Source organism: Grampus griseus, assembly GCF_964374135.1.
Source record: "Grampus griseus genome assembly, chromosome: 8".
NCBI classification, from domain to species: Eukaryota; Metazoa; Chordata; class Mammalia; order Artiodactyla; family Delphinidae; genus Grampus; species Grampus griseus.
The window spans coordinates 53,378,384-53,404,928 of record NC_139002.1 but is presented as its reverse complement, the minus strand read 5'-3'; the positions used below and the strand labels follow the sequence as shown (position 1 = coordinate 53,404,928).

The following is a 26,545-nucleotide window of genomic DNA, read 5'->3' as shown; positions in this document are numbered from 1 at the left end:
ACTGTGAATATAGGATTTGTGAATCCTCTGCCCCTCTAAGAGTAGAGGTGTTGAAGGCTGGAGTTCAGGGGAAGAAGAAAAGCATTCAGAGACATGGGTAACCCACTGCTACATGACCAAGGTCAGGGTCAGGGCCCTGAACAGGAATGAACGGTGTACACATCACAGTGGAAACCTCCTCCCTCCATCTAAGCTGTGCCCTTATTCTCCCCACATTTACCGACAGAACAGTCGTGTCCAGTCCAGTTTGGGTCACAGCTGCAAAGCCCGGTGTCTGGGAGGAAGGTTCCGTGGCCCGAACACTGGTCCAAGCACGTGGCCCTGGGCGTCTCACAGTTGGTGCCTCCCCAGCCCACAGAGCAGTGGCACTCGCCTCTCACGCAGACCCCCCGGCCCGAACACGTGGGGTCCATGCAGTCCACTGCAACACAGAGGAGAGATAACAGGTAAGTATCGGACTAGCAAGGGTGAGGCTTCTTTAAGCAAACTGCTCTACTTTGTAGTGGAGGAGCTTCACATGCTCAGGGAGAAGGACCCGGATTTCCGTGGAGAGGTCACTTGGTAAGGTGAAGAGAATAACTCTAGCAACGGTAGACCTGGTTTCCCGCCCCTACCTGGTGGTTGACTGTTTAACCTCTCAAGTCTCGGCTCCCTCACCTGTAAAACGTGCATACATATTTGTACCTCTTGACTTGAGGTATCCAGTACCTGCTCTGAGCTTCCATCTATAAAGCAGGTCTGGTCAAATTACCTACCTCTCAGGTGGCTATGAGGACCAAACGACACGGATGATTTGAAAGGACACCAGAGGCTGTAAATTGTTGCAAAGAAGTTACCTGTCCATTTTATCAGGACATTCAGTAGCGTGACTTGGGCAGACTGTGGTCAGAGCTCCTTTATAATCCAGACATGATTTTACTTTATTTATCAATTAAATTTTATAGCCCAGTATATTTGACTTTTGCACAAAAGAGTGGGAAACTCGGCCTGGGTATATGAGAATCACAGACACAAATGGGCAGAGACTTTACAAAGAGCATCATTCTGGGAACAGGCTGTTCATTCTGAGGATCACCTCATGAAGAAAGCCCTTTCACTATTTGGGTTTTTAAAGGAGTTCAACGTAATTACTTCAATGATAAATAGGAAGACCAAAGGTCAGGAGCAACCATTTGATAAAAACATAATAACAAAAACAACAGTAACAATGATATTAGTGTTCATTTAGTTCCTCTTCTATGCCATATCTTGCTATTAAACCTTTTGTATGTATTATCTCATTTAACCCTAACAATGACCCCTTGAGGTAGATACCATTACTATCCTCATTTTACAGATGAGGAAACTGAAACACAGAGGTTAAATAACTTGCCCAAGATCACACGGTGGTAAGTGGAGGACTTTAAATTTGAAGCACTCTTCTCTGGTATAGATCTCTTGCTATCTCTTCTACAACCTTACTGGTTCCAAAATACATGCGCACATGTATACAGACATCGTACATAGAACGGTTAAAAACAGAAATCAAAAGAAAACAGCACAGCGAAAGAAACAGGGCAAAGTGGAAAATTAAGAAAGCCAAATGAAGGCAAAGAATCTGTTTTCTTGCAGTCTCTGGACACCACTTAATAATAATGGTTTAAACATGACCTGTTGGAGTTCCTGGTAATTAAACATGATAAAAATAATAATAGTGATAAATTTTCATGACCTGCCTCAGATCTCAGAACCTCAGAAGGATTATTCTGGCCCATTAGCCTACTATGATAATTCCCTAGATCCAGAGAGTTTTCCAATTTGACAGGAAACGACTCAGCAGTTCCTATCCCGAGGCCAATAAAGGTATTTCCCGTTCAGTGAGCGCCTGGACCCCAGCTTGGGGTTGAAGCTATCTCTCAGCCGCCCTTGAGGTTGAATCTATAAATCTCTACTGTGGGGCTTCCCTGGTGGCGCAGTGGTTGAGAGTCCGCCTGCCGATGCAGGGGACACGGGTTCGTGCCCCGGTCCGGGAAGATCCCACATGCCGTGCAGCGGCTGGGCCCGTGAGCCATGGCCGCTGAGCCTGTGCGTCCGGAGCCTGTGCTCCACAACGGGAGAGGCCACAACGGTGAGAGGCCCGCGTACCACCAAAAAAAAAAAAAAAAAAAAAAAAAAAAAAATCGGCACTGTTAGCGGAGCAAGCTGGAGGGTGGCAAGTTTAGCAAGAGGCCCTCGGCATCACAGTACTTGTTCCTCAGACACAGTAAGTCTGATAGGGACCCAGGAACGAGCAAAGTGAATCCGATGCTCTCAGAAGCTGGTCCAGGCAGGGAAGAAAGAGCAGAAAGAACTGATGAGAGGCTACCTCCAGGCAATTCATCATCAATTAACCATCACTTCGGAAGGTCAACTGGACAAAGCAAGAGTGGGGTGCAAAGGGAGTTTTGAAGACGACTGCACCTTGGGGCGGTCTAGCAAACCTTGACTGAACTGGCTGAGATTCCTGCCAGAATGCTGTCCCTGCTGTTCCCACACCTAGGGCCATTACCTATGCCACAGTGACCCTCTGCCCAAGAGGTCCCACACAGACTGCGCATCTGCCTTCCCCTTCTGGGGCCTCTGGGGAGACTGGAACCCTAGGGTGCGATTAAAATGGTCTCTTTCCCTCACACTGGGTTAGTTTCCCTAACGATATTTGTTTTGCAGGGAGCTGTGTATAACGTGGGAAGATCAGTGGGCCGGGGGTCGGGGAGCTGAAGGAATACAGGGGAAGCTGGCAGGGAGGTGGGCAGCTTTGGGTAGAAGACTGTCTAACTTAGTTTCTTCTCAGAATAGGTGCCAAGCAGTTACATTTTTTTTTTTTCTCCTGTGCAGACCCTGCCATTCAAGCCAAAATTTCTGGCAGACGCTTGGCCCATTAATGAAATGATGGGGCCTGCATGGCCAGGCTGCAAACACATCTCTTTTCCCCAAATGTTCCACGCTTCAGTGACCACACAAGCTATCAGACTCGCTTCAGGACCCACAACACAGCGGCTCACTTTTCACTGCAAAAGGCTTAGGTGGGCCCCTCTGCCCCTCCCCCAGCTCCCTCTAAGCGTTCTGCCAGAGGCGTGCCTCAGGCTTTAAAAAACAGGGGGCAGTTTTGATTTGCATTTCTCTAATGATTAATGATGTTGAGTATTCTTTCTTGTGTTTCTTGGCAATCTGTATATCTTCTTTGGAGAAGTGTCTATTTAGGTCTTCTGCCCATTTTTGGATTGGGTTGTTTGTTTTTTTGTTATAAGCTGCATGAGCTGCTTATAAATTTTGGAGATTAATCCTTTGTCAGTTGCTTCATTTGCAAATATCTTCTCCCATTCTGAGGGTTGTCTTTTGGTCTTGTTTATGGTTTCCTTTGCTGTGCAAAAGCTTTTAAGTTTCATTAGGTCCCATTTGTTTATTTTTGTTTTTATTTCCATTTCTCTAAGAGCTGGGTCAAAAAGGATCTTGCTGTGATTTATGTCATAGAGTGTTCTCCCTATGTTTTCCTCTAAGAGTTTGATAGTTTCTGGCCTTACATTTAGGTCTTTAATCCATTTTGAGCTTATTTTTGTGTATGGTGTTAGGGAGTGATCTAATCTCATACTTTTACATGTAGCTGTCCAGTTTTCCCAGCACCACTTATTGAAGAGGCTGTCTTTTCTCCACTGTATATTCTTGCCTCCTTTATCAAAGATGAGATATCATCTCACACCTGTCAGAATGGCCATCATCAAAAAATCTAGAAACAATAAATGCTGGGGAGGGTGTGGAGAAAAGGGAACCCTCTTGCACTGTTGGTGGGAATGTGAATTGATACAGCCACTATGGAGAACAGTATGGAGGTTCCTTAAAAAACTACAAATAGAACTACCATACGACCCAGCAATCCCACTACTGGGCATATACCCTGAGAAAACCATAATTCAAAAAGAGTCATGTACCAAAATGTTCATTGCAGCTCTATTTACAACAGTCAGAACATGGAAGCAACCTAAGTGTCCATCAACAGATGAATGGATCAAGAAGATGTGGCACATATATACAATGGAATATTACTCAGCCATAAAAAGAAATAAAATTGGGTTATTTGTAGTGAGGTGCATAGACCTAGAGTCTGTCATACAGAGTGAGTCACAAAGAGAAAAACAAATACCGTATGCTAACACATATATATGGAATCTAAGAAAAAAAAAAAGGTCATGAAAAACCCAGTGGTAAGATGGGAATAAAGACACAGACTGACTAGAGAATGGACTTGAGGATATGGGGAGGGGGAAGGGTAAGTTATGACAAAGTGAGAGAGTGACATGGACATATATACACTACCAAAGGTAAAGTAGATAGCTAGTGGGAAGCAACCACATAGCACAGGGAGATCAGCTCGGTGCTTTGTGACCACCTAGAGGGGTGGGATAGGGAGGGTGGGAGGGAGGGAGACGCAAGAAGGAAGAGATGGGAACATATGTATATGTATAACTGATTCACTTTGTTATAAAGCAGAAACTAACACACTATTGCAAAGCAATTATACTCCAATAAAAATGTAAAAAAAAACCAAAAACGGGGCAATAAACTTCAGAAGAAGGAAGAGGGAGAGAGAGAAAAACGTAAGCTTGTTAGCTGGTGTTTTATAAACACAGTGAAACCCGTTAGAACAGAACTGAGAGGGAATGGAAGGGAGGAGAGGGGACAGGATGAAGGCCCAAGAAACCCCCACCATAAACACAAGGACTGTGCAAGGATGCTTCACCAGAGAAACAGAAATAATAAGAGGAATCATTACCAGATGGCCCTTCTCGGGAAAGAAAGCAGGAGTGAAAACATTTCTTTTCAAATAATAATGTAAATCAAATTGCTAAACAGGTTCTCTCTTTCTCTCTGTAAATGACCTTGCAGTCTGGGGCACCGGCTGATCAGGAGGACAGCCTCCCCTCCTTGGCCCACATGGCATGGTGGGGCTGGGGAGTGGGACAGCCCCACTGCTTCAGGAGGAATCTCCCCTTTGTTTTTCTTTCCTTCAGAGAGTCTTCACCTCAAGTGACTAAATGAAAAGGGAAAGCAGAGGAAGGTCACCATTGTCAGGATGAGAAAGCCAAGTCCCTTTGTTCAGGGGCCGGGCTCCTTGCTGAGCTCAGACAGCCCAAAGTAATCCGCATCAAAGCTAATAGGTCTGAATCAGGACCTCCAGCCACACTCGGGGTTTAGAGACAGCCCTTGCTCTGAGAGGTGATGGATGCTTTCCAGACACTAATCCCTTCCCATTCCCCACTCTTTTAAAATGGGCCCATTATATTCTCTCATTTTTTAGGGGAAATAATGCCTTGAGGAGGGGATACTCATTAAATCCCCAGTGGGTTAGAAGACTAGCTCTCCTTGGAGCCTCCTCCACCCACTGGAGAAGGTGCCAGGGCCCTAGACGGTGGACAGTGGGAGGTAATGACTACTAACATCGTCCATCAGTTTCAAAGTCCATCCATTTCAAAAGACCCTGGATACAGTGCGTGCGGTGAAACAAGAAATGTGCTTCAATAGTCCCCAGAATGATGCTAATGATATAAGAGCTAACATTTTGGGAGCATTTCCTATGTGGCAGACACTGAGCTACGTGCTTCACGTGGGTCATTTAATCTCGTCCTCACAACGACCCTCTGAGGAAGGAACTCCCATTTGACACATGAGGGAACTGAGGCCAGTAAGTGGCAGAACGAGGACTCAAACCTACATCTAATTCCAGAGTGTGCACTCCCGATGGCTACTCTCTATTGCTTGTGAGAAGACCCCTCCTTTCATCGGGAAATCCCATGTGGTCAGGAGGAAAGAGTACCATGTCTGAGGTGAGAAGACCTGGACTGAATTCCAGCCCTGCCATCAGTTAGTGCTATGACTATGGGCGTGTCCCTGCCCTTCCCTGGGCCTCAGGTTCTTTGAGAGATAGAAGTATTTACATATCTCACCTGGTTAGGTTTTCTCGGGAAGAACTGATGTCACCCTTAAGTCAGCAGTTCACTTCCTAGCCTCGATCTGCACAAGCATGTGTTTACTTTATGAAGGAGGGAGACACATTTATGAGCAACTAAGAGCCACACACACACACACACACACACAGGAGTCAGACTGTGGAAGGCAGTGTATGGAGGTCTACAATAGACTCACACTTCAGAAATGGAGAGCAGAGGAACTTAAAGGGGAGGAGAGAGAGCTCAGGCTACGGAGCCAGAAAGCCTGGGCTCCAACCTGGCTCTGCCATCTACCAGCCATGGGACCTTGGGCAAGTCATTTGACTCCCTGAGTCTCAGTTTCCTCAACTATAAAATGGGGATGATTACCCTTCCCTGCTGGGGTTTGCAGCTAAATGACACCAGGCTTTTAGCACAGAGGCTTGCATGCAGGAAGTGCTCAATACACACACTTCTCTTCCCCTCGCTGAGCAGGACCCTCGTTCGTCTGTCTTCTCCCTTTAGGTTAGTGACTGTTGCCGAAGGCGTCCTGGCTTGGGGGTGGGGGGTCACAGGGCCGCTCAGGAGGCTCCCTCTGCTCCCTGGATGCCCTCGTGGCCCTGCCTGCTGGCCTCTGTCTCACAGCGAGGTGCCGAGCTGCTTGCCCGCGGGTCTTACCTTCCTCGCAGTTCTCGCCCTTGTAGCCGGGGTTGCAGATGCAGGTGCCCATGATGCAGGTGCCGTGGTTACTGCAGGCCACGTCGATGCACTGGTTGGTGGGCACGTCGCACTCGGCGCCCTTCCAGCCGCTGTGGCACAGGCACCTGCCCTTCATGTACTGGCCGTTCCCACTGCAGAGCACGGGGCAGGAGGCTGCAGAGATAGCGTGGGAGGCCTGGCCTGAGTCCACGCCCCACGCACCCCATCTGGCCTCTGTCCCCTTCTCCCCTGGGCTTCAGCTGCTTTGCCACAATTCCCACGTGTGTCCATCTGTTTGCTTCTCTTGCTTTATTTCACTCCAGTTAAAACACATCAGGAATCGTAGGTGAAGGTGTACAGTGCAGGGCCTGGCACAGTTGGTGCCCACTGAACGCTGCTTTCCCCCCGTCCCCCTCACGTTACTGGTGCTGCACGGTGGTCACCAGCATCCTTAGATAGGAGGCTTCAGTCTGGTCCTTGGGCTCACTGGAAAAGACAGCTGGGCCTCCTGCCCTCCCCGCATCCCTCCTCCAGCACCCCCCTCCTAGTAGCACTGCATTTCGCTTCCCCATTCCTCACGTGCAGGGCCAATTACTATCATCTTTAATCCAGCCAATCTCAGCTTTCCTTGCCTTTCAGGTCTCCACTCGAGTCCCACACGCCGCTGCCCCCATAAGAGAATAGCTGAGCCCAACCTGGCTCTTTAAAGTATTATCTTTCCATTTTGCCACTTAGCGTAAAGGGTTTTGTGATCGTCTGTACGAAGGACACTATATAAAAATAAATTACATTGCACTGTGCTGTAAGTACCTACCAGCCTTACTGAGACACACTAAGGCTGCTTTATACATGACTCTTAACTTTAAGTGCATATGGGATGAGACACTAATTCTTGTTAGAAGGTATGACTCTTCTCTCTGCACCACCTTCCCCCTGCTCCCACCTGGCTTTTTTCCTTTTTAAAACACTCAGCAGGTAATTGCTGTGCTTCCTCAAGGCCGCTGGCTCTGCTGTCTCACACTGGGTCTATTTCACGTCAGGAAGAACAAGCAGAATCCCCACAGCGGCACCACGGCATGGTATGAGGAGGGCGCCGTTTCCTCGGCCTGGAAAACCATCTCTGCCTTCCACCAATGAACATCTCGTCTTAGTTCCAGTGTCACCCCATCTGGGGAGCCTTTACTGGTCCTCATTCCATCCAAGCAAAGACCCTTTCATGCTGACAGATGTTCCCCGCATCTAACCTCGCTCTAGGTGTACTTCACTTATCACTGCTTTGTCATCGTCTATTTCCCTGTCTGTCTCCCAGACTGCGAGGTCCTGGGCTTGGGTCTTGCTCCGTGTTGTAACCTCAGTGTCCAAGCCCTGAAGGGCACTAAGCAAATGCCTGTTGAATGAGGGAAGAGGTGGAGAAACCAGAGGAAAGGGCCATTTTAGTTTCCCCAAGAGGAGTGCCCAATTCTCGGGAGTACAGATCTGCTCTGGCATTTTCCTCGTTAATTCTTCCAGGACAGAAATGAAGGCCAAAGGCACAGGCAGATCACGGGCAGCCTTTAAACTCTCCCTGTAGTGGTGACCATTAGCATCGTACGTGCCCGAACAGGAGGCCGCATTAGTGTCCTGTGTGGAGAAGGGCAGCCTCACCTCCCAGTCCCTCCCCTTGGTGGCCTCGGCCACCTGTGAGCCACCTCAGACTCTGCCTGCACTGTTAGATGGTAGGAACCGGAGCAGCAACTCAGGCCCTTCCACGAGGTCAGAGACAACCACACTCGCTAAAGACAAATATCCAAGATGCTTGGCAAAAGGCTGATCGGTCCCCCAAGGGGAAATCTACTTTTTAAAAGAACCCCCATGGCCACTCCTCCTGTTCTCACAATGGACATGGGGTTCCCTGTGGCTGCCCTTCCTTCCTGACCTCCCCAGTCATGCACCCATGGAAAACACGGCTGGGTCAGCCAGGGCTCTGCCTGTGGACCTCCCTCTCAGGGCTTCAGAGGACTGGCTCTTGGGAGCCCTTCTCACAGGAGGCAGGAGCTGGCCTGGATTTCTGCGCTTGCTCGGAGAAGTGGGACCTGAACTGCCCACGGGGCCGCAGGGTGGACCTTGTAAGCCCACAAGTGGGGTTCTCACCTCGACCGCAGTCAGGGCCCAGGAAGCCCAGGAAGCAATGGCAGGTCCCAGAGATGCAGTCGCCATTGCCGTAGCAGTTGCTGGGGCAGTTATCCACGGATTCTGTGGGAGAAAAGAGAAACAGAGTTGCAAACGGAAGCTTCTTTACCCAAACAGAGGGCCTGGGAATCCAGCCTCAGGTTAACTAGGACCCACACATTTGAGCGCTTCTGGCCCAGTCAGTGAAAGGAATCAATAAAGTTAAAAATGATATATTTACTCTTACCGAGGTACATCTCAACCGACGTTAAGAGACGTGTTTGGGAAAATGTGTGCCTAAACCAATGTTTTATAAATCAACTTTGTATCTACAAATGCAGTAGAAATTTCAGCTAGAAACATTGGGAGAAAATAGTTTAACCCATTCGTGGTTATCTTTGGAGGCTGGGTTATGGGGGAGATTCTTGGGGTCTTCTTGACACTCTTCTATGTTTTACATTTTTCTCATAATGGGCTGAGGCTCCATGAATTTGCTTTTTCATAAAGCTACTGGGAACTTGCAAATCTGTCTCTTCCCACTTCTGATTCTCCATCTATCACCCTAGGCCCCAGCATCTCTCACCGGGGCTCACACAACGGCCTCACGGCTGGCCTCTCAGAGTCCTCTCCCCCTCTCCCCCTGATTCATTCACCACCCAGCAGCCTGAGCCATCTCTCTGAAACAATCTGATCCTGTCATTCTCTGACTTAAAACCCTTCAATGGCCCCCCATCTGCCAAAATGAAAAAATCCAAGCTCTTTCCAAATGCGTCAGAGTTTTCCTTCACATTCCCTTTGCCGTACCTGCATCCCCAGCATCGCCAATCAGTGCCCACCTTCTGCAGCGATGCTACTTTCTCTAATTCTTCCTAACACTGTACATTCGGTATCGTCTAGGTGACATGCCAAGGAAATATAGGATTCATTTCAGAAAGACTTTAGTAAAAAATTAATCAATGTTTTGTAGCTCCAGTTAGTAAACCTGTTATCTAGGAAGTCTTTATTTGGAACGGCTCGTTTCTCAATAATGCTGGACATGGAATAAAGGAAGACGCCACTACATCCTGAATGCCTTCTTTGTGCCACGTATTTCCACAAAGGTTATTTCAGTTCACTGTCACGAAATCTTCAAGCATGTATCAATATTCCTATTTTATAAACAACAAAGAAATGACAAGATGAGGAGGCTGATAGAGAGATGAAGGGACTTGCTGAAGGCCCTGGAGATACTAAGTCATGGACGCCACATCTGAACCCAGGCCTCTGGACTCCAACCCCTGGTCTTCTTCAATGATGCTATGCTATCTGGGCCTTAAAGGAACTAACTCTTCAGCAGACGCCAGGGATGAACAAGGCAGATGTGTGGGCCAGTGAGGCCAGTCCTGAAGACAGCAAAGGACCAGTTGGAAGGTAGCGAATTCTAGGACTTTCAGAGCTTGAAGGGATTGAAGAGACCACCTAGTCTAATAGTCTCATTTAATAGAGAAGGAAACTGAGACCCATAGAGAGGGCAGTGACTCACCCAAGGTCTCCGAGAGAGTCAGCAGAGTCAAGTTAAAGCAGAGAAAAGGTTAGTGCGGTGGGGCAGAGCTAAAGATTCAACCTGTTGTCTTAGCTCCCAAGTGTAAGTCATGAAGCCAAGACTAAGACCTCTGTTAAATGAGATGTCACCATATGAGACATGAGTCTTACCTACAGGAAAGTTGTGGCTTAACTGGGAGACTGGGATAACAGCTGTCACCCAGGCAGCAGCACGGGGCGTGGAAGCTCTGCCTAGAGGTAAGGAGACCTGGTTCTGGGGCCCATCCTTCTAGAATCATGCTGGGTGACCTAAAGTAACTTCCTTCCCCTCTCTGGGTCTCACCTTCCTCATATGTGAAATGAAGGTGATAGCAGAGATGATTCCCAGGACTGCTTCCTGTTCTAAAATTCTATAAGCATCTTGCAGAAAAGGTGTCCAGACAGGGCATCAAGCCTTAAATCCAGGAAATCACTTAGGGCAATGCAATGGCAGCTGATATGGGGTAAAACTAGCAGAGGGAAGGCTTCTTGGAGGAGGTGAGCTTGAAAAATGGCTTGAGTGTGGATAGGTGGGGGAGAGGTGGGGGGATTTTGAGGTGCTCACAGCATGGTGCATTTCCCAAAAAGGTCTTTTCCCAGTTGTCTGCCGTTATCAACTTGGAAAAGACTGAAAACATTTGGGAGAAGGGTTCAGATGTATGCTTCTTTTTGTGAGCGGGTGGAAAATTCCCCTCGCGCGCTGTCCCTCTGCTATCCTGAGCAGCATACGACACTAACACAGAGTTAAGAACGAGAGGGCCTAGTCTAGCCTGGGTTCTCATTTCAGGGAGTCTGAAGCTGCCTGGGACCTGGCAGAATGAGGCTCACGAGCCAGGGCCCTGAGCATCTCTGCTCTCCGTTGGCTTTGCCTGGGAGAATCCATATGCCTTTAAGTCCCTAAAGCCTCTATGTTAGGAGTGGCTTCCGAAACACTGTTTTTACAGAGAATGACTTCGGACATTTCCTTCTGAACATTCTTTTAACAATAAGAATTTTGAGTAAAGTTTAAGGCAAGATTATTTTCTCTTTAGGCTACTGGCTAATGGCACAAATGGAGGGTGGGTTCTACCTGCAGTCTTGCAGAAGGAGTACAGGACAGAGAGGCAGAAGGCCTGCTTCTAGCTCTTGTTCTGCTACTGAAGGGCTCTGGGACCTTGGCCACAGCACTCGATCTTCCTGTACCTGTTTCCTCAAATGTCACCTCCTCTGACAAGACTTCCTCATTTCTTAAACAGGCTAAGATACTCCTGGGATTTTTCCATCACCCCTGTTAAAGCACCAGATAGGCAACACTGTTGACTGTGAGGACAGGACATCCTTGAGGACAGAAACCGAGTATATTCACTTACACATTTGCCCTGGTGTCCAAAGAAGGGTCTCAGTAAATGTTTGATGCCGTCCCTGAAAGAATTTGGCTAGATGTTCTCAGAGATCCCTTCCAGATCTAAAATTCTATGGTCTAGGCCTTCTCAAACCCAGTGGTATAAAATATGTCTCCTCATACAAGTACCATAATTTCCAGCTGTGTTTTTTTTCTTTTTCTTTTTCCTTTCTCTATCTTTTTTTCTAATCTTTCTTTCTTTTTCTTTTCCAGCTGTGTTTTTAATAGGATCAGTTGCAGGTAAGTGTCACACACTTTCTAGATTTTGATTTATGAAGTCTGTAAGACACAAACCTGTTAATTCAAAAAGTCTTCCTAGTGAAAAAGTAAGGCACATATATTTTCTGTGACTGAGTATCATGTTGGTTGCTGTATCTGACAGAATAGAAGCCTGTTTGCTACAAAACTTGCCCCAGGCTGCTGGTGTCAGAAGGCAGACGTTTTAGGAGATGTGGAATAATTTTACGACAGCAACATGGAAGTAGAGACATTTGGAGAATATTTCTTTTTGATGAAATGTTTTTGTATATAGTTTTTCTTCCACTTGGAAGGATTTCAACTACTTGGGGTCCACTTGGAATCCTACAAATAATGAGTCTCCAGTGACCAGATATCTCTATGCTAAATGCTAGTACAGAAGTGACACTCACTAGCTTGGGAGAAGTGTGAACTTTATCGCATAAACATGTTATGTTTTCAATTAGTGTCTGGTGAGTTTCTTCCCCCTATAGTTCCTTCCTGCTTTGCTCATGTTCACACTGCAGCTGCCTTCATGTAGTACAAGGTGTACCTTAGATCTGCTCAGATCTGAATGAAAAATTCAGCTGCCTGTAAATAACTGGTTTTCATAATTGGGTGTATGGTATGGTAGAAAACAGGGGCCTTTCCCCCAGCTTTTGCTTTTCTATCACAACAGTGTGTTCTGCTAGGAAATTTGATTTTCAGGAACTTGTTTTTCCTTCCATCAATATTGGAATGCAGAATTTAAATGTTTCCTGAGCTCATTCTCTGGACATGTGTTCTGAGTGGGCGTGTTCTCTGGATGTTGACCAAAATATTGCTCGAAATACAAAGGGGCATCTGCAGAAGGAAGAAAAGACAACAACGGTCCTTCCTGGAGAAAACACGGGAGACGGGAAACTATAGAGGCCTTTGGTGAAGCCACAGCAGTGCCTCATTTTGTCTGCTCACCACGCTTTTCCAGAGACAGATCATTAGCATTGCCATGTCAAGGTGAACGATGATCACAGTTGGTAAGTATGTCCTCCTGAGTCTAGGGCTGATGTCTGGGAAAGCCTGCCTTCATTTGCCACCTTCTGCTTTTCTTATTTGAAATCCCGGAGCCTCGTTTTTGCAGGAAACAAGGAGAGACCACAGAGGGAAATTCTGCCTGAAGGAGGACTACTGGGCAGTGTAATTGCCTACTGGACTCCAGTTTCACAGGGGCAGTTATACGAGAAGGGGAGAGGAGGCTTTTCTCCTTTACTAGCTCACTGTGGTGTGGGCACACCTGCTTCGTGCCCTGCTCTGAGCAGGCAAACCTTTGCAGTGATGGAGCCTGAGGTTGAATTCCAGCACCGAAGACAGAAGGAACCAGTTGTGAGTGAGGTCAGAGCCCACTAGCCATCCTTGTCTCTCTTTTCTGCTCACCCAGCACTTATCCCCCCGCCTCCCCCAGCGCCTCCTCCATGTACTGCTCGCCTGTGATGTGTCCCAGCTAATGAAAGCCCGCGCTAGCTACCTACAGCTCCTCCCTCTGCTTCTCTTGTCTCTCCTTAAGCTGTAACAGTGGATGTTGGCAACTTTTTGGAAGCACTTGTTTATAGAGCCAAGGTCTACCTATTGCCAAGAGAGATGTACTCTTTGATGCCTCCTTTTGGCTTCTCTGTAGGAGGATGGATGCTAATGCTTCAGGCAAGAAGGAAGGAACATGGACTCCAGAGCAGCCCATTGGATGACTGGATACATCGTCTTGTCTACAGCTGGTGAAATTTATACTCTAGGTTACATCTATTACATCCCCTTTGATCCTCAAGCCGGGGCTGGGTTTGGTGTCGACAACCAAAAGAAGAGAGGGAAACAAACTAGACAGCAAAGCTGGGTGTTAATTCTACAGTTACTCTGACAGAGACCCTTTCATTCCCTCAAATGGAACTGTGAAAGGTCTATCATATATTCTAATGTATTCCTTGTAATTACGAGAATTAGGTACTTTTGCCACCATTTCACAGTCTCACATGGAGACTGAGAGCTGAAGTCACTTTCTCAAGGTCACACAGCTGTAAGGGTGAATCTGGTAGGTGAACAAAGTTCTATCTGAAGCCAAAGTTTGTGGTATATGGCCTGGACCAAAATATGGGATCCAGTCCCATACTAGCTATGAGCCCTATGGACAAGGCATCTCTAAACATCAGTTTCTTCATCTGTGAAATGGGGTTAATAATAGCACCCACCTCAGAGGGTTACTTTGAAGGCAAATAGTGCTACGCTGTGCATGTAAAGAGGTTTGCCCACGACTTGGCAGAGTTGGTAGTTTGGTTTTAAGGAAGGTCACACATGCTTTCCGTTTGTGAACCACAACAGCACACTAACTTGGTCTAATGAATGCAAACAAGGCAATATGGGTTCCTGGGGGTAAACACACATACACACACGAAACACACAGAAACTCTTCGCAGTAAAAACAGGAACCCAAACAAGCAATGTGCTGAATGTGCTGACGGCAGGGTATTTGGGTAAATTTCCTCTGGGGAAAAAGCACTGTCAAAGCAAATTAAACCTGTTGTCTCCCAGAAGCCCAAACACAGGCCAGCTCAGGACAACACCTGAACGAACTTTTCCCCTGTGCACTCCACTGGCACTGGGCGGGTGCAGGTGCTAGAAAGCTGTTCTGCGGCCTGTGAGGCGTCAGTCTGTAGGTGCCCCAGCTTTCTTTGCAGATGATGGGATTCAAAGGCCTTCAGTCTGCAACAGTCTAGGTCAATGCAATGACAAAAATCGGACAAAGCCTCTGACAGCCTGGGCTTGAAGCCAGTTCTGCACTGGCATTTGAACTGGGAGATCTCTTTTCAGTCCTACCCCAGAAGTCTACCAACCACCATTAAGAGCAGCTCCAAGGAGGGATCTAAGAAAAAGACTGTTCCCTTGATTATATTCAGTCTTGGTTCTTTGTTAATTATTTCTTTGGGGGCAAACCAAATTTCACCAATGAGACTGTGAGCTCCTTGAAGACATGCATTATGTCTGGTTCTCCAAAGAGGCAAGTCCTCAGTAATGTTTGTTGTATTGAGAAGCTAAGCAGGAGTGCAATGGAGGAAAGGGGTCAGGGTCATGGACACGGCACAACAGTCAGACTCAAGAGAACAGCTGGTGGCCAGCAAAGCTGCTGTTTCCTTGTCCTATGTTTTTAGATGTGCAATGTCTAGAAGAATGCAGGGAGTGATAGGAAGTTCAACTTTGCATTGCACTCTCAGACCGTATTTGGAGCTCAGCTGTTCACATCTGGGAGGCACATTTAAGAGCCCAATAAGATAAACTGGAGCATGTTCATCGAAGAGCAACCGGATGGTTAAGAGAACTTGAAATCACATTGCAAATACAGAATTCTTGAGAGAGTTGGGACTTTAGCTTACTAAGGGAGTATGAACCCTGCTTAAAAATAACTAAAGGGCTATTATGGGAAATAAGGATTAGACTTTTGTTTTGGTCCTAATAACTGGACTTAGGTCCAATGAGTAAGGCCTATAGTCCTTGGGCAATGGAGTTGGTTTGAAAGAAGAAAGAATTTTGTAAGAGAATACCACTTACTATGTTGGGTTATCTTCTGTTGATGTATATGTATCTACCTAAATATTGTAAACTTCATGAGGGCAGGAAATGTGTTATTCATCTCTGAATCTCTAGTAAATAGTCATCCTTGACTCAAAGCAGGTCTTAAATGAATCTTTGTTAGTTGAATGGCCAAATGAACAGGCTATGTGAGCTATAAGGTCATATATTTTCAGTCACTGATGTACTGCAGGAGAGGGCAAATTAATGACTGGGATATTGCAGGGAGATTAAAGATAGACAGTATAGCATCTTCCAAATCGGAAATCTCACAGTGCTATGAGTCATGGTGTAAGGGAACATGCCTGGATTGGATCAAGAAACTTGGGTTCTCATCCTACTCCTGCCACTACCTTCTGAGGCAACCTTAACCATGTCCCCTTTTTCTCTCAGGAACTTTCTCTTCATCTACAAAATTCATTAAATTTATTCAGCAAACATTCATTGAGCATCTCCTCTGGCTCAGGAAGTTTCCCGGTGCAGTGGATGACTTGGATGATCTTTCAGGTCTAAGATCCTGTGATCTAATGAATCAGAGCAAATTGTCACTACTTAGAAAACTATACTAACATGAAAAAGATGAGAAAATAAATCATCATGATGTTTATGGCCTGAGGGAGAGAAAGGAAGTTTGCTACTTTAAGGGCAGACTCCAACTTTTTAAACCTCTCTCTGTGTCCTCAGATAACTGGCCTCGCATTATAATGTATTGGGTGAGAGGGGCCTCCAGTGAGTCACTGAGGCCAAGGGCACAGGGATGGGAATACAGAGCAGGTGCCTCACTGGCTGCTTCTGGCTAAGAGCTCCTACCTCTCTCCCCGGGGCTGTTGGCAGCAGCTTTCACAGATGCCGGAGTCCCCACAGTTGGCTCTGCTGCCTTTCCCAGAGAACTCTGCACATGCGTAGTGTGCGGCCATGCTCCGTGAGCATATGCCAGGGAGGCCACTGAGACACACGGCAAGTGGCGATGACACTGCCCAGTGCCATGCTGTTCAAGAGCACAAGGGCCTTCCAAGGAGATGTGCTTGTTCTCATGCTTGGATACAGTTTTCCTTCCTTTATAGATGTAACCATCCTTCACCCATAGCTCCTTCTGAGGAGCGATGCTCTGCCCACAGTTCCTGCCTAAGCAGTAGGCACAGGTAGACCAGATGACCGGCCACAGCTGATTGGACTGGGACCCAAGGAGAGTCATTTCATAGGCTGCTCAGCGCTCTATGACGTGGCCTGGTGCACAGAAGCTCCGGGCCAATCAGAGTCCTACTCTAGTATTTGAAATCAAATGTGCCCAGGGAATGCGACAGCCGGTCAAAAGAGTGGAAGCCAAGAGACATGATGGAAAGAGAGGGGCTGGGGAGGTTCTTCTGGCCAGGCAGGAGCCCACGTTCAGAGGACGCAGTCCTGAGTGCGCAGAGGAAGCTGGCCTATTGGCTGGGAGAGGTAAATGGAGTGGGAGCTCAGAGAGAGGCACGAGGTCACACCGCCCATGAGAAGAAGAGAATGACGGGGACTGGGAAGCAGACTGGGCTCCCAGAGGCTTTCAGTGCGTATTTTAGTCCCAAGCCCTGTGAACCTTTTTGAAACTACTTCACCACCACACCTGCCTTTCCTTGAGGTGGGCTGAGTGTGTTTTTGCTTCTGGCAGCTGAAAGTACCCTGACACATCCATTCGCCTTGAACCTTATCAGCTCTACCTGATAGTTATCAGGCTTTGATGACAACTGGCAAGTGCAGGACGTGATGTTTTTAAAGCATTTCTGCATACAGTTGCATAGTTTTATTTGATCCTTACAATAGCTCTGTATGCAGGAAGGGAAGGTGCTCTTCATTATTCCCCATTTTATAGATGGGAACACAAAGGCACAGAGAACTCGCTCAAGTTCCTGCAGCTAATACGTGACAGGGCTAGTATTAAAATCTATATTTCTCCTCCCACCTAATTGAGGGATTCCTTGACTACACCACAACTGCCAATCCAGTAAGAAAACACGCCGATCCCACTCCTTTTGCCTCCAGTTACAGAGTGAGGACGACACGAAGGATGCTGCCAGGGCCAGGAAATTCCAAATGGTACCTAATTTGGTTTAGTTAATTGAAATTCTGGTTTTAAAACATACCTGCCGGCATTCAAACATCAAAATGTGGCTCTGGCCCCTCACACTGTATCATACTTGGGCAATAATATTGTTCCATCATTTGTTCACTGATAATTCATTCAAACAAGTCTCTGTTAGTTCCACTGTGCTGATGCCATCAGGAGGACCTGAAGTGTGGTCCCTGTTCTCAAGGAGCAGTAGAAAGGCTCCAAAGGAGCCTTTGGAGTCAGGCAGGTCTGGGACTAAATGTCAACTCTGTTACTTCTAAGGGTGAGACTTAGAGAAAGTCACTATCTGAGTCTCAGTTTACTCATCTGTGGAATGAAAAAATCGTTTGTCTTACACACTTGTACAGATTAAATAAAACCAGTGTGTGTGTGTGTGTGTGTGTGTGTGTGTGTATAAACACACACCTGGTACATGACAGGTGCTCAGGAAATGTTGCTTGCTCCTGTCCCTAGCATAGTTTTTTCCAAACTTTATCCTGTGTCAGTCCCCTGAGAGGAGGCTTGTTAAAACATGGATTGCTGGGCCGTACCCCCAGAGTTTCCGATTTAATAGGTCTGGGTCCCAGGTGATGTTCATGCCCTTGGTCTGGGTACCACCTTGAGAACCACTGGTCTGGAAGAAAGGCTGAGATTTTTGCACACAGGTTTATAAAAACAAGCCAGAGGGGACTGAAAGATCTAAACTATGCAAGAATGCAAAAGAATTCATGGACCACTTCCAAAGAGAAGGGTTTGATCCTCCAGGAGGGAGTGTTTGAATAGCTCTTAAAGAATAGGCAGCTTTTTGAAATGCAAAGCAGTCCTGGGCAAGATGGGGGTCGGGTGAGAGCCAGATCCAGGGGAATCATCTTTGCTGCTCCCACGAAGTGATCTGCTGATATCATGCCAACTCCACGTCAAGTCTGTCTTTGGAACAAATTACTTAAGAAATCAATTTTGGGTTTTTTTGGTGTTTTTTTTTTTCAGTTTTTTAAAAGCTCAACTTGGCTGCTGGCTAGAGTTCCATCTAATGAGCATCACTTTGTGTTAAATTATTCTGTGATGACAGACAATGGAGGAACAGAAAAAGGTTCTGAGGAGGTGGGGGGGGGACTGCTAATTATTCTCCAATCTTTTATCCAGGCTTGTCACCAAGCTTGACAATGCTTACAAAGCACATAGAAAACCAACCCCTCAGTCCCCCTTGCATGTCATGTCTGAAAATGCACAGAAGGATGATGTAAAGATGACCTAGACACCTGCAGACTAAAAAGGCCCATGGCGGCCTGGCCTTGGCTTGGAGAATGGCAATGTCTGGTCGGCATCACCTCTGGCCTGAACCACGGCATCAGCCCTCCAAGTGGACTTCTGTTTCCAGCCTCGTCCCTGTCAGTCTGTCCTGCACCTGGAGGCCAGAGCTGTCATCCTGAAATTGAGTCTCTTCGGGCCACCGACAAGGCCGCTGTTCCTTAGCATGTAGAGTTGATACCACAAACCGGAGACTTATGGACACTTTTGTTTAAAAAATTTGAATCAGTTGCCAGAATTTTTCAAAAAAGAGAATTCACAGAAAAATCTGAATGGTGGCTTTTCTTGAAAAATCGGAAGATCAGCATGGCAGCAATCTCTTCTCATTTAGGAGAGGCCCAGATACCATGGCTGTCCACAGCCCTAACCTGCAGCTTCCCGCACTGCCGCCACCTGCCCGGGTCCCTGGGGCATCTGAACGCAGGACGCCAGCCCCGAGCAGCGCTTCCAGACGTCACTCATTTGGGTGCTGCCTTTACGTTGTTGCCATAGCCACACACCATCTGTCCTCTTAGGCACTTAGTATTTTTAGACTCATTTATTTTCTTAAACAAATTTATTTTAAAAAGAAATTCAAAGTAATAGTTTGATATACCTAATTATACTTTTTCTAGTTTACTAAAATAAAAACCCAATTTTTGAAGTAGAGTCTGTCTATGCATAATATAAAATAATCTCAAGAACTATAAGAAACACTGGAGGGGAGAAAGACCACATTTCGGAACCGGGAGGTGAATGCTCCAATTCCCTTTCCAAGCTAACTTCTCTGCCACAGGGGTCCTCCTCATGGCCTCTCTGTGTTGCTGCCAAATTGCTCCCCCCAGCTCCTGAACCCACCCACCCTTTTCAGCCTCCCTGACTGTGCCCACGCTGATGACTTCACCTGTAAAGCCTTCAGAAAGAAAAAGACAAATACCGTATGCTAACACACATATACGGAATTTAAGAAAAAAAAAATGTCATGAAGAACCTAGGGCTAAGACAGGAATAAAGACACAGACCTACTAGAGAATGGACTTGAGGATATGGGGAGGGGGAAGGGTAAGCTGTGACAAAGCGAGAGAGAGGCATGGACATATATACACTACCAAACGTAAGGTAGATAGCTAGTGGGAAGCAGCCGCATAGCACAGGGAGATCAGCTTGGTGCTTTGTGACCGCCTGGAGGGGTGGGATAGGGAGGGTGGGAGGGAGGGAGACGCAAGAGGGAAGAGATATGGGAACATATGTATATGTATAACTGATTCACTTTGTTATAAAGCAGAAACTAGCACACCATTGTAAAGCAATTAGACTCCAATAAAGATGTTAAAAAAAAAAAAAGCCTTCCCCTTAGCCCCTTCCCCTTGTCCAAGTCCTACCTAACCTTCAAGGCCCAATTTAAATACCACCTCTTTCACGAAGCCTCCCCAGATTCCCCTTAGCAAGATAGACCTCATAGTCTCTCATCTGAATCTAAACAGCAATTTATTTCTATCCTTCGCTTATCACCTACTGCTGTCTACCTTGCCGTCTAGTTATTTATGAGCACGGCTCCTTTTCTCTAGTAGGCGGCAAACTCCTTGAGAGGAAGGGATCCATTTCCCTTCCCCTTCCTTGTCCGTGTCTCCCCAGTGGCTGGCACACCGCCTTGTCTAGAGTGGCTGTTCACTCAACGCTTGCTAAGTATCAAATGACAAAGGGCCATGTGTGGCTGACTTCATGTCCTCTGGTGTGTCCAGCCTCAGCCTCTAAGGCTGGGCTCCTTCTGTGGGGCCTGGATTGTCTATTTCCTTGCTGATTTCTTCTTTTTTAAAAAAATTATTTTCTAACTTGGTTTTTATAAATTTTTTTTCCAGACCTGTGGCTTCACTTTCATATCTCTTCCTCTGGGCCTGTTTCATTCAGCCAGACACAATATTGGGCTCTCTACTCGCCAAACAGCACTAACCACATGTTTTGGGAACATGTAGTAATAAAACTTTGCAGGGCCCCCATTCTTCTCTCCAGCAAGAGCTGTCAAGATGGCATCTGTGAATTATGTGCTTGAATTACTTCCACCTGGACATAACACAATAAAATGACTAACAAGATGGATACGTTCTCAGACTCTGGTGGATTTTTCTTTACAATACTTAGAATGCATGTTGGTCAGTTGTGCGATGATTGGGACAGTACTTCTTTCTTATTTATCTAGTGGGTAACACTCAGTGTAATAACTTGGGTCTATATCTTTGGGCCAGAGGCGAAGTTGGACTTCTGCTTGACACCAAAACCTATTAGAGATCATGGTAATGTAATTACATGTTCAAGTTAAACATTTTATAGCTGCTCTAGCCACCGGGATATTATCACTCCCCCAGCCTGTAGGGAGAGACTGTCCAATGGCAGAAGTGAAAACTACACATCTTGCAAGGAATTGAGAAATAGCTGCTGTTGTGAAAAGTTTATGGAACCTTCTGGCCACCTCTGATTCTCTGGCAGAAGCAAGACTTTAAGCCACCAATATACTAGGTTATAACATAAATGTTAGCCCCTGTCTGGGCCTGACGTGGAGGGGAAGTCTCCCAAGTTTCCTAACCAATGAAACGCTGGTCAGGCCATGTGCCAGGCTGTCCTCATGTTGAAGCACTAGACCACAACCCCTGTGGCTGGCCAGCCTTCCTCCCAGGTCCTGGGTTCCTTGCACTTGTCTACTGGACTGGAGTGTGAGCACACCCAGGTGTGGTCAGCTGGGTCCTGCCTCCCGGGCTGAGTCTCCAGGCCCTCCGTTCCTCAGAGCTGTATGTCACCTCTGGCATAATTCGTCTTCACTTGTCTGGAGCTCCCTGACCCATGACTGAGCATGGGCCATGCAATCAGAACCTGGGTGTGACTTCCAGTTTTTTCCCTGGGAAAACCGTTTAGGGTCTCCGAAGCCTGGTTTTCTTACTCATCTCATAGCGGGGTTGGGGGTAAATGAGATAATGCATGTGAAGCAGTTAGTGGGGCTTATGGTAAATGTCTCATCAGTGGTAGAGGTAAAACGAAACCACGTCAACACACATCAAACAAAGTAAACCCACTTTTGGCTAGGCCAGATCAGAGGCTGTGTAGTGTAACAGAACGAGCACAGACTTTAGAGTGAGACCCCTGGCGTTCCCATCCCACTCTGCCACCTCCTATGTGACCATAAGCAAGTCAGTTCACCTCTCTGTGCCCGTTTCCTTTTCTGAAAAGGAGGTATAGGTGTTATAGTATAACAACTGTAGGTGGTATAGTATTAACATCTGAACCCCTATGGATGGGGGCTATGGACCCTTCTAGCGGGTATTTCCTGGCTGCCCCCGAGCTGTCCTCAGCTCACTCCTTCATCAGGGCCTCCTGGCATGTTGCACCTGAAGGTGTGTGTACTTTATGACAACAGGACAGAGGGAGCCCGAGAGCTTGGGAAAGCAGCAACCAATGCTCCAACACCATCTCCACACAGGACTGGCTTCTGTTATCAGGGCTCAGCTGAGTCCATGTAGATTATGTTTCTTCCACCTGCATGACACACTACAACATAAGGGATGTGTCCACACGGAGGTACCAGGGGGCTGAATTCTCTCTTCCTTTCAGCTTAATCCTCTAAGGTATGGACGAACATTCCACAGACATCACCCCCTCCTTTCTGTGAAAGATGAGTTGTAAGGGACTGGCCTTTCCTAGAAACCCCTGGGGACATTTCCCGTGAACCCCCTTCATACTGGCCAACCCCTCTCTTCTTCCCTCTGTTACCTCTCACCCTGAGGACCCTGCCTGCAGCCACAACAGAGGAGACCAGTTCTGCAGGCTGGGACTGATCCATCGCTATAACCACAGTGTGGGCCCAGCGGCCAAAGACAGAGCATGACACACACACACACACACACACACACACACACACGCACGCACGCACGCACGCTCCGTTAGCCTGAAGGTGACGAGGGCTGAGCTTGCTGGGTCTGGAGGCTTCCAAAGAATACAGCAGAAGCAGCCAAAGCAGATCATCACCTTCCCAGGGAACAGACCCCCCTGCTGAACCTTCTGCCTCCCCTTGGGGTTGGGGTAAAACGCCCCTTGACTCTGAGCCCTGCGCCTGTAGAGGCCGTATCTCTGGCTGCATTAGCCTTAGTGGCTGCAGAGCCTCCTGTCACTCGGCTCTGCACTCCCGGCGCTGGCCAGTGTTCCAGAGGACGTGGGGGTGTGTCCTCTCCAAAGCAGTCTGGTCTGAGGGGACGGCTGCTCTGGTCGTCTGATGGTGAGCATCTTTTTTTTTTTTTTTTTGAGGTACGCGGGCCTCTCACTGTTGTGGCCTCTCCCGTTGCGGAGCACAGGCTCCGGACGTGCAGGCTCAGCGGCCATGGCTCATGGGCCCAGCCGCTCCGCGGCATGTGGGATCTTCCCGGACCGGGGCACGAACCCGTGTCCCCTGCATCGGCAGGTGGACTCTCAACCACTGCGCCACCAGGGCAGCCCGGGGGAGCATCTTTAATTCATGATGGCTTAGTGTAACCCCTCTTCCCTCCCAGACTCTGGGGAAATCCCAACCTTCACACTCAGCTGCCAGGACAGCAAACGAAGAGAAAGCGCTGGGCAGAGAACACTCTCAAAAGCATCCTCTGAGAGCCAGAGATGGCTTTGGCCCCTCACTCTCCCATCTAAGCGTCTTAGATTTCTCGTGCAGATACAGGTTTTTAATAATAAAGAAATAAATTCAGACACTCAGCAAGGTAACAATAATACTAATAATAGCCCTCACCACCATCCTCTGTTGAGTTCTACTATGGGTTAGGTACTGCGATAAGCATGCTAACCTCATATATTATCTCATTTAACTCTCACCCCAGCATTGACATTGGTATCATTATCCCTGTTTTTTAGAAGAAATGGAGGCTTAGAGAGTTGAGATGCCTTGCCCAAGACTGCAGAGCCCAAAACTGTTAGGTCTCCCAAACAACTAGTTACTGAAAACCTACTATGTGCCAGGTGCCAGATTAACTGATTCAATGGCTCTCTTCTCTGCATCCCCCGTCCCACGCTGCTCAAGCTATGGTACGGCTCAGGTGAAACAGCACTGCAGTTAGTTGTCTCCACGCCTGCCTCCGCCAGTGCAATTAGAGCTTGGAAGGCCGAGGTGGGGTCTAAGCCCCTCTGTAGCCCCAGGACCCAGTTCACAGCTTGGTGAAGGGCAAAGGCTTGGTAAATGGTTAGGTGAGATAGAATGAAGGCACAACCTCCGTCCTCACTGTCTGATCCAGGTGACAAGAAGATGGGTCACCATGCAGTAAGTTCCTGCAATGGATAAATGTATAAAACCCAGAGGAGAAAGCAACACCTCAGGGACCCCCATGAAGGCACCATAGCTCAGCACTGGGGGCTGGGCAGATAGCCTGCAGGTAGAGAAGGGTCCTGGGGTTACTTAGAATGCGAGGAACATGTTCAAAGGCAGGTATTCTCGGAATCAGGTGGAGAGGCACTGCTGGAGTTTAGGATAAGCAGTGGAATTGAGGCTGTGAAGGGCAGTCAGCTGATGGATGCCAGTCATGGGGACCAAAGAGATGCCCCACAGTCCAAGCTGCAGGCCCAAAGGAGCTTTGCTTTAGGCAAATCAAAGGGCTCACTGTTCCTCTCTGAAGAGCTTTTTGAGACTGACCACAACCAGGCTGCCTGCAACTACAGGTCTAGGCCTAGGGCTCTGAATTCCCCCAGAAAATGTCTTCATTCAGACACTCAGCTAGTCAACATGCCTCTGCTTTGGGATTCAGCCTCAAAGTACACATTAAAGACTATAAGAGCCCCCTGCGTGTCAGGAGAGTGCGGGTACACAGGACCTCACTGGATTCTTCCAAGCTCAGAGAGGACAGTTCCCTTTCTCAAGGTCTCCCAGCTGAGCGGCTACAGAATGCAGATGGGAACCCCACTCGTCTCACTCCAGACACACTGCCACCTCCTACACTTCCAGTAGCTTCTCACCCTGGATTTTGGTTCCCTGGCTCCTCCCTCCCTATCCAAATCCTCCTATGCCTCCTTGGTCCACCCTAGCCAACAGTGACCTTCATTGCTGACCTTCTCAAAATTCCCTTGACAATTCGCCTTGCCCTACGCAGTAACCCCCATCTCTTTGTCTTCAATGCTATCAGGGTTAAGTCTTCTTAAAGGCCAAGGACCCCAGACTGCCCTGCCTTTGTCTCCCCCAGGGAGCAGCACAGTGTTTTGCTAAAAATAACACAACCAATATATATATTTTAAATTGATTTGCTTTTTATCAGAATTGGTAGAGTTGGGCATAAAAAGGTGAAACCTAAAGTCGGACAACTGTGTGACTTTTGTGAAAACAATAAAGATGAAAGCAGAATGTGGAACAATAATAACATTAACTATTGTGCACTTCTGGGGGAGTCTGCTCTGCATGCGATACCTCCTCTACCCACCATAACAAAGTCTGGGCCGATTATTACTCCCATTTCCCAATCTGTTATCTTGATCACATTTGCCTAAGGCTGCAGAGCTAATAAGAGGAGGTGCAGGAATTTGAACCCAGTGTCAGACTCCAGAGCTTATCTTCCCAAGCATCACACTGCGTGGAAAGGTTGCTAGATTGTCTACGTATTTCAACCACCACAGCATCCTTAACTTGGGCTCCTCTGGATAATGAAGGCCTAGAAAGAACAGACTCTCTTACTGGAAGGAAATAAACGCACACTTATTTGGATATAATCCTGGAGGTAGATTCTCACCCAGGTAGAGCTTCCTGTCAAATAAGCCATCCAAGTGGACTAGGCTGAGTGAGGAGACGGAGCAGGAACCCAGCTGGTCTCGCTGACGTTTCTATTGCTCCCTCCAATGGACGCTCACCAATTCTTTCTACCTTAAACTCTGTAGCATTTAATTTTTTTCTAAATCAACGTAATGCACGTACACAGTTTAAAAAGTCAAACAATATTATAAAGCTTACAATGAAAACCAGAAGACCTCTGGCCAACTCCCACCTCTCCATGCCACCTCCCAGACGACTGCTCTCAGCTCCTTTGGCTATTTCTTCTAGAATTTACTCCAATATTTCCAAGTGCTGTGCTTATACAGCTATTTTTAACTTATATCTAATGTCATCTACTACTACTGTTATCTGCTACTTCTGTCCACTACAATCAATGCAAAAGCATCATTTCTTGCTTCTTTAATTTCCTGTGCTCCTATTAATGACTCTACTCATATGAGGCAAGGAACTAAAATCCCTCTGAAATAGAATGTTCTGCATGGTCAAGCACACTGGACAATCTGACGGGTCCACTGTTTTCTTTCTGCCTGGAGATCTCCCTCGTGGAGCCCTCTGCCCTGCTGTGGTCTGGTCTGTTTGTGTTCTAGGCCGGCTACACATCCATCAATCTGGGACATCTCTCTCATTCACTGAACCCCTTACTTCCCGGGCCCCCCTTCTTGGTTTACTTTATTGTTTTGGTGGAGTACATTTTCTAGAAGCTTCCTGAAAAAAGGTGGGTGGGAGGTATGATTTTAGGACTGTGCATGGCTGTAGATATCTTTATTCTACCCCAACGCCTGGCTGGTGTTTTGACTGACTATGTGAGATGAGGGAGGAAACCTAAAGGTCTAGCTGCC

General features: G+C 47.3%; 1 protein-coding gene across 1 annotated transcript in view; it reads right to left on the bottom strand.

Moving 5' to 3' along the window:
- The window catches only part of TENM4 (teneurin transmembrane protein 4), a 388,830-nt gene that overhangs the window by 144,106 nt on the left and 218,179 nt on the right, over positions 1-26,545 (bottom strand). Inside the window, exons 9-11 of the mRNA XM_082659462.1 lie at positions 8,769-8,870; positions 6,618-6,812; positions 221-421 (exon numbers count right to left, since the gene is read on the bottom strand). Coding sequence (XP_082515588.1) covers positions 221-421; positions 6,618-6,812; positions 8,769-8,870 — 498 coding nt within the window. The remainder of the gene's footprint in view (positions 1-220; positions 422-6,617; positions 6,813-8,768; positions 8,871-26,545) is intronic.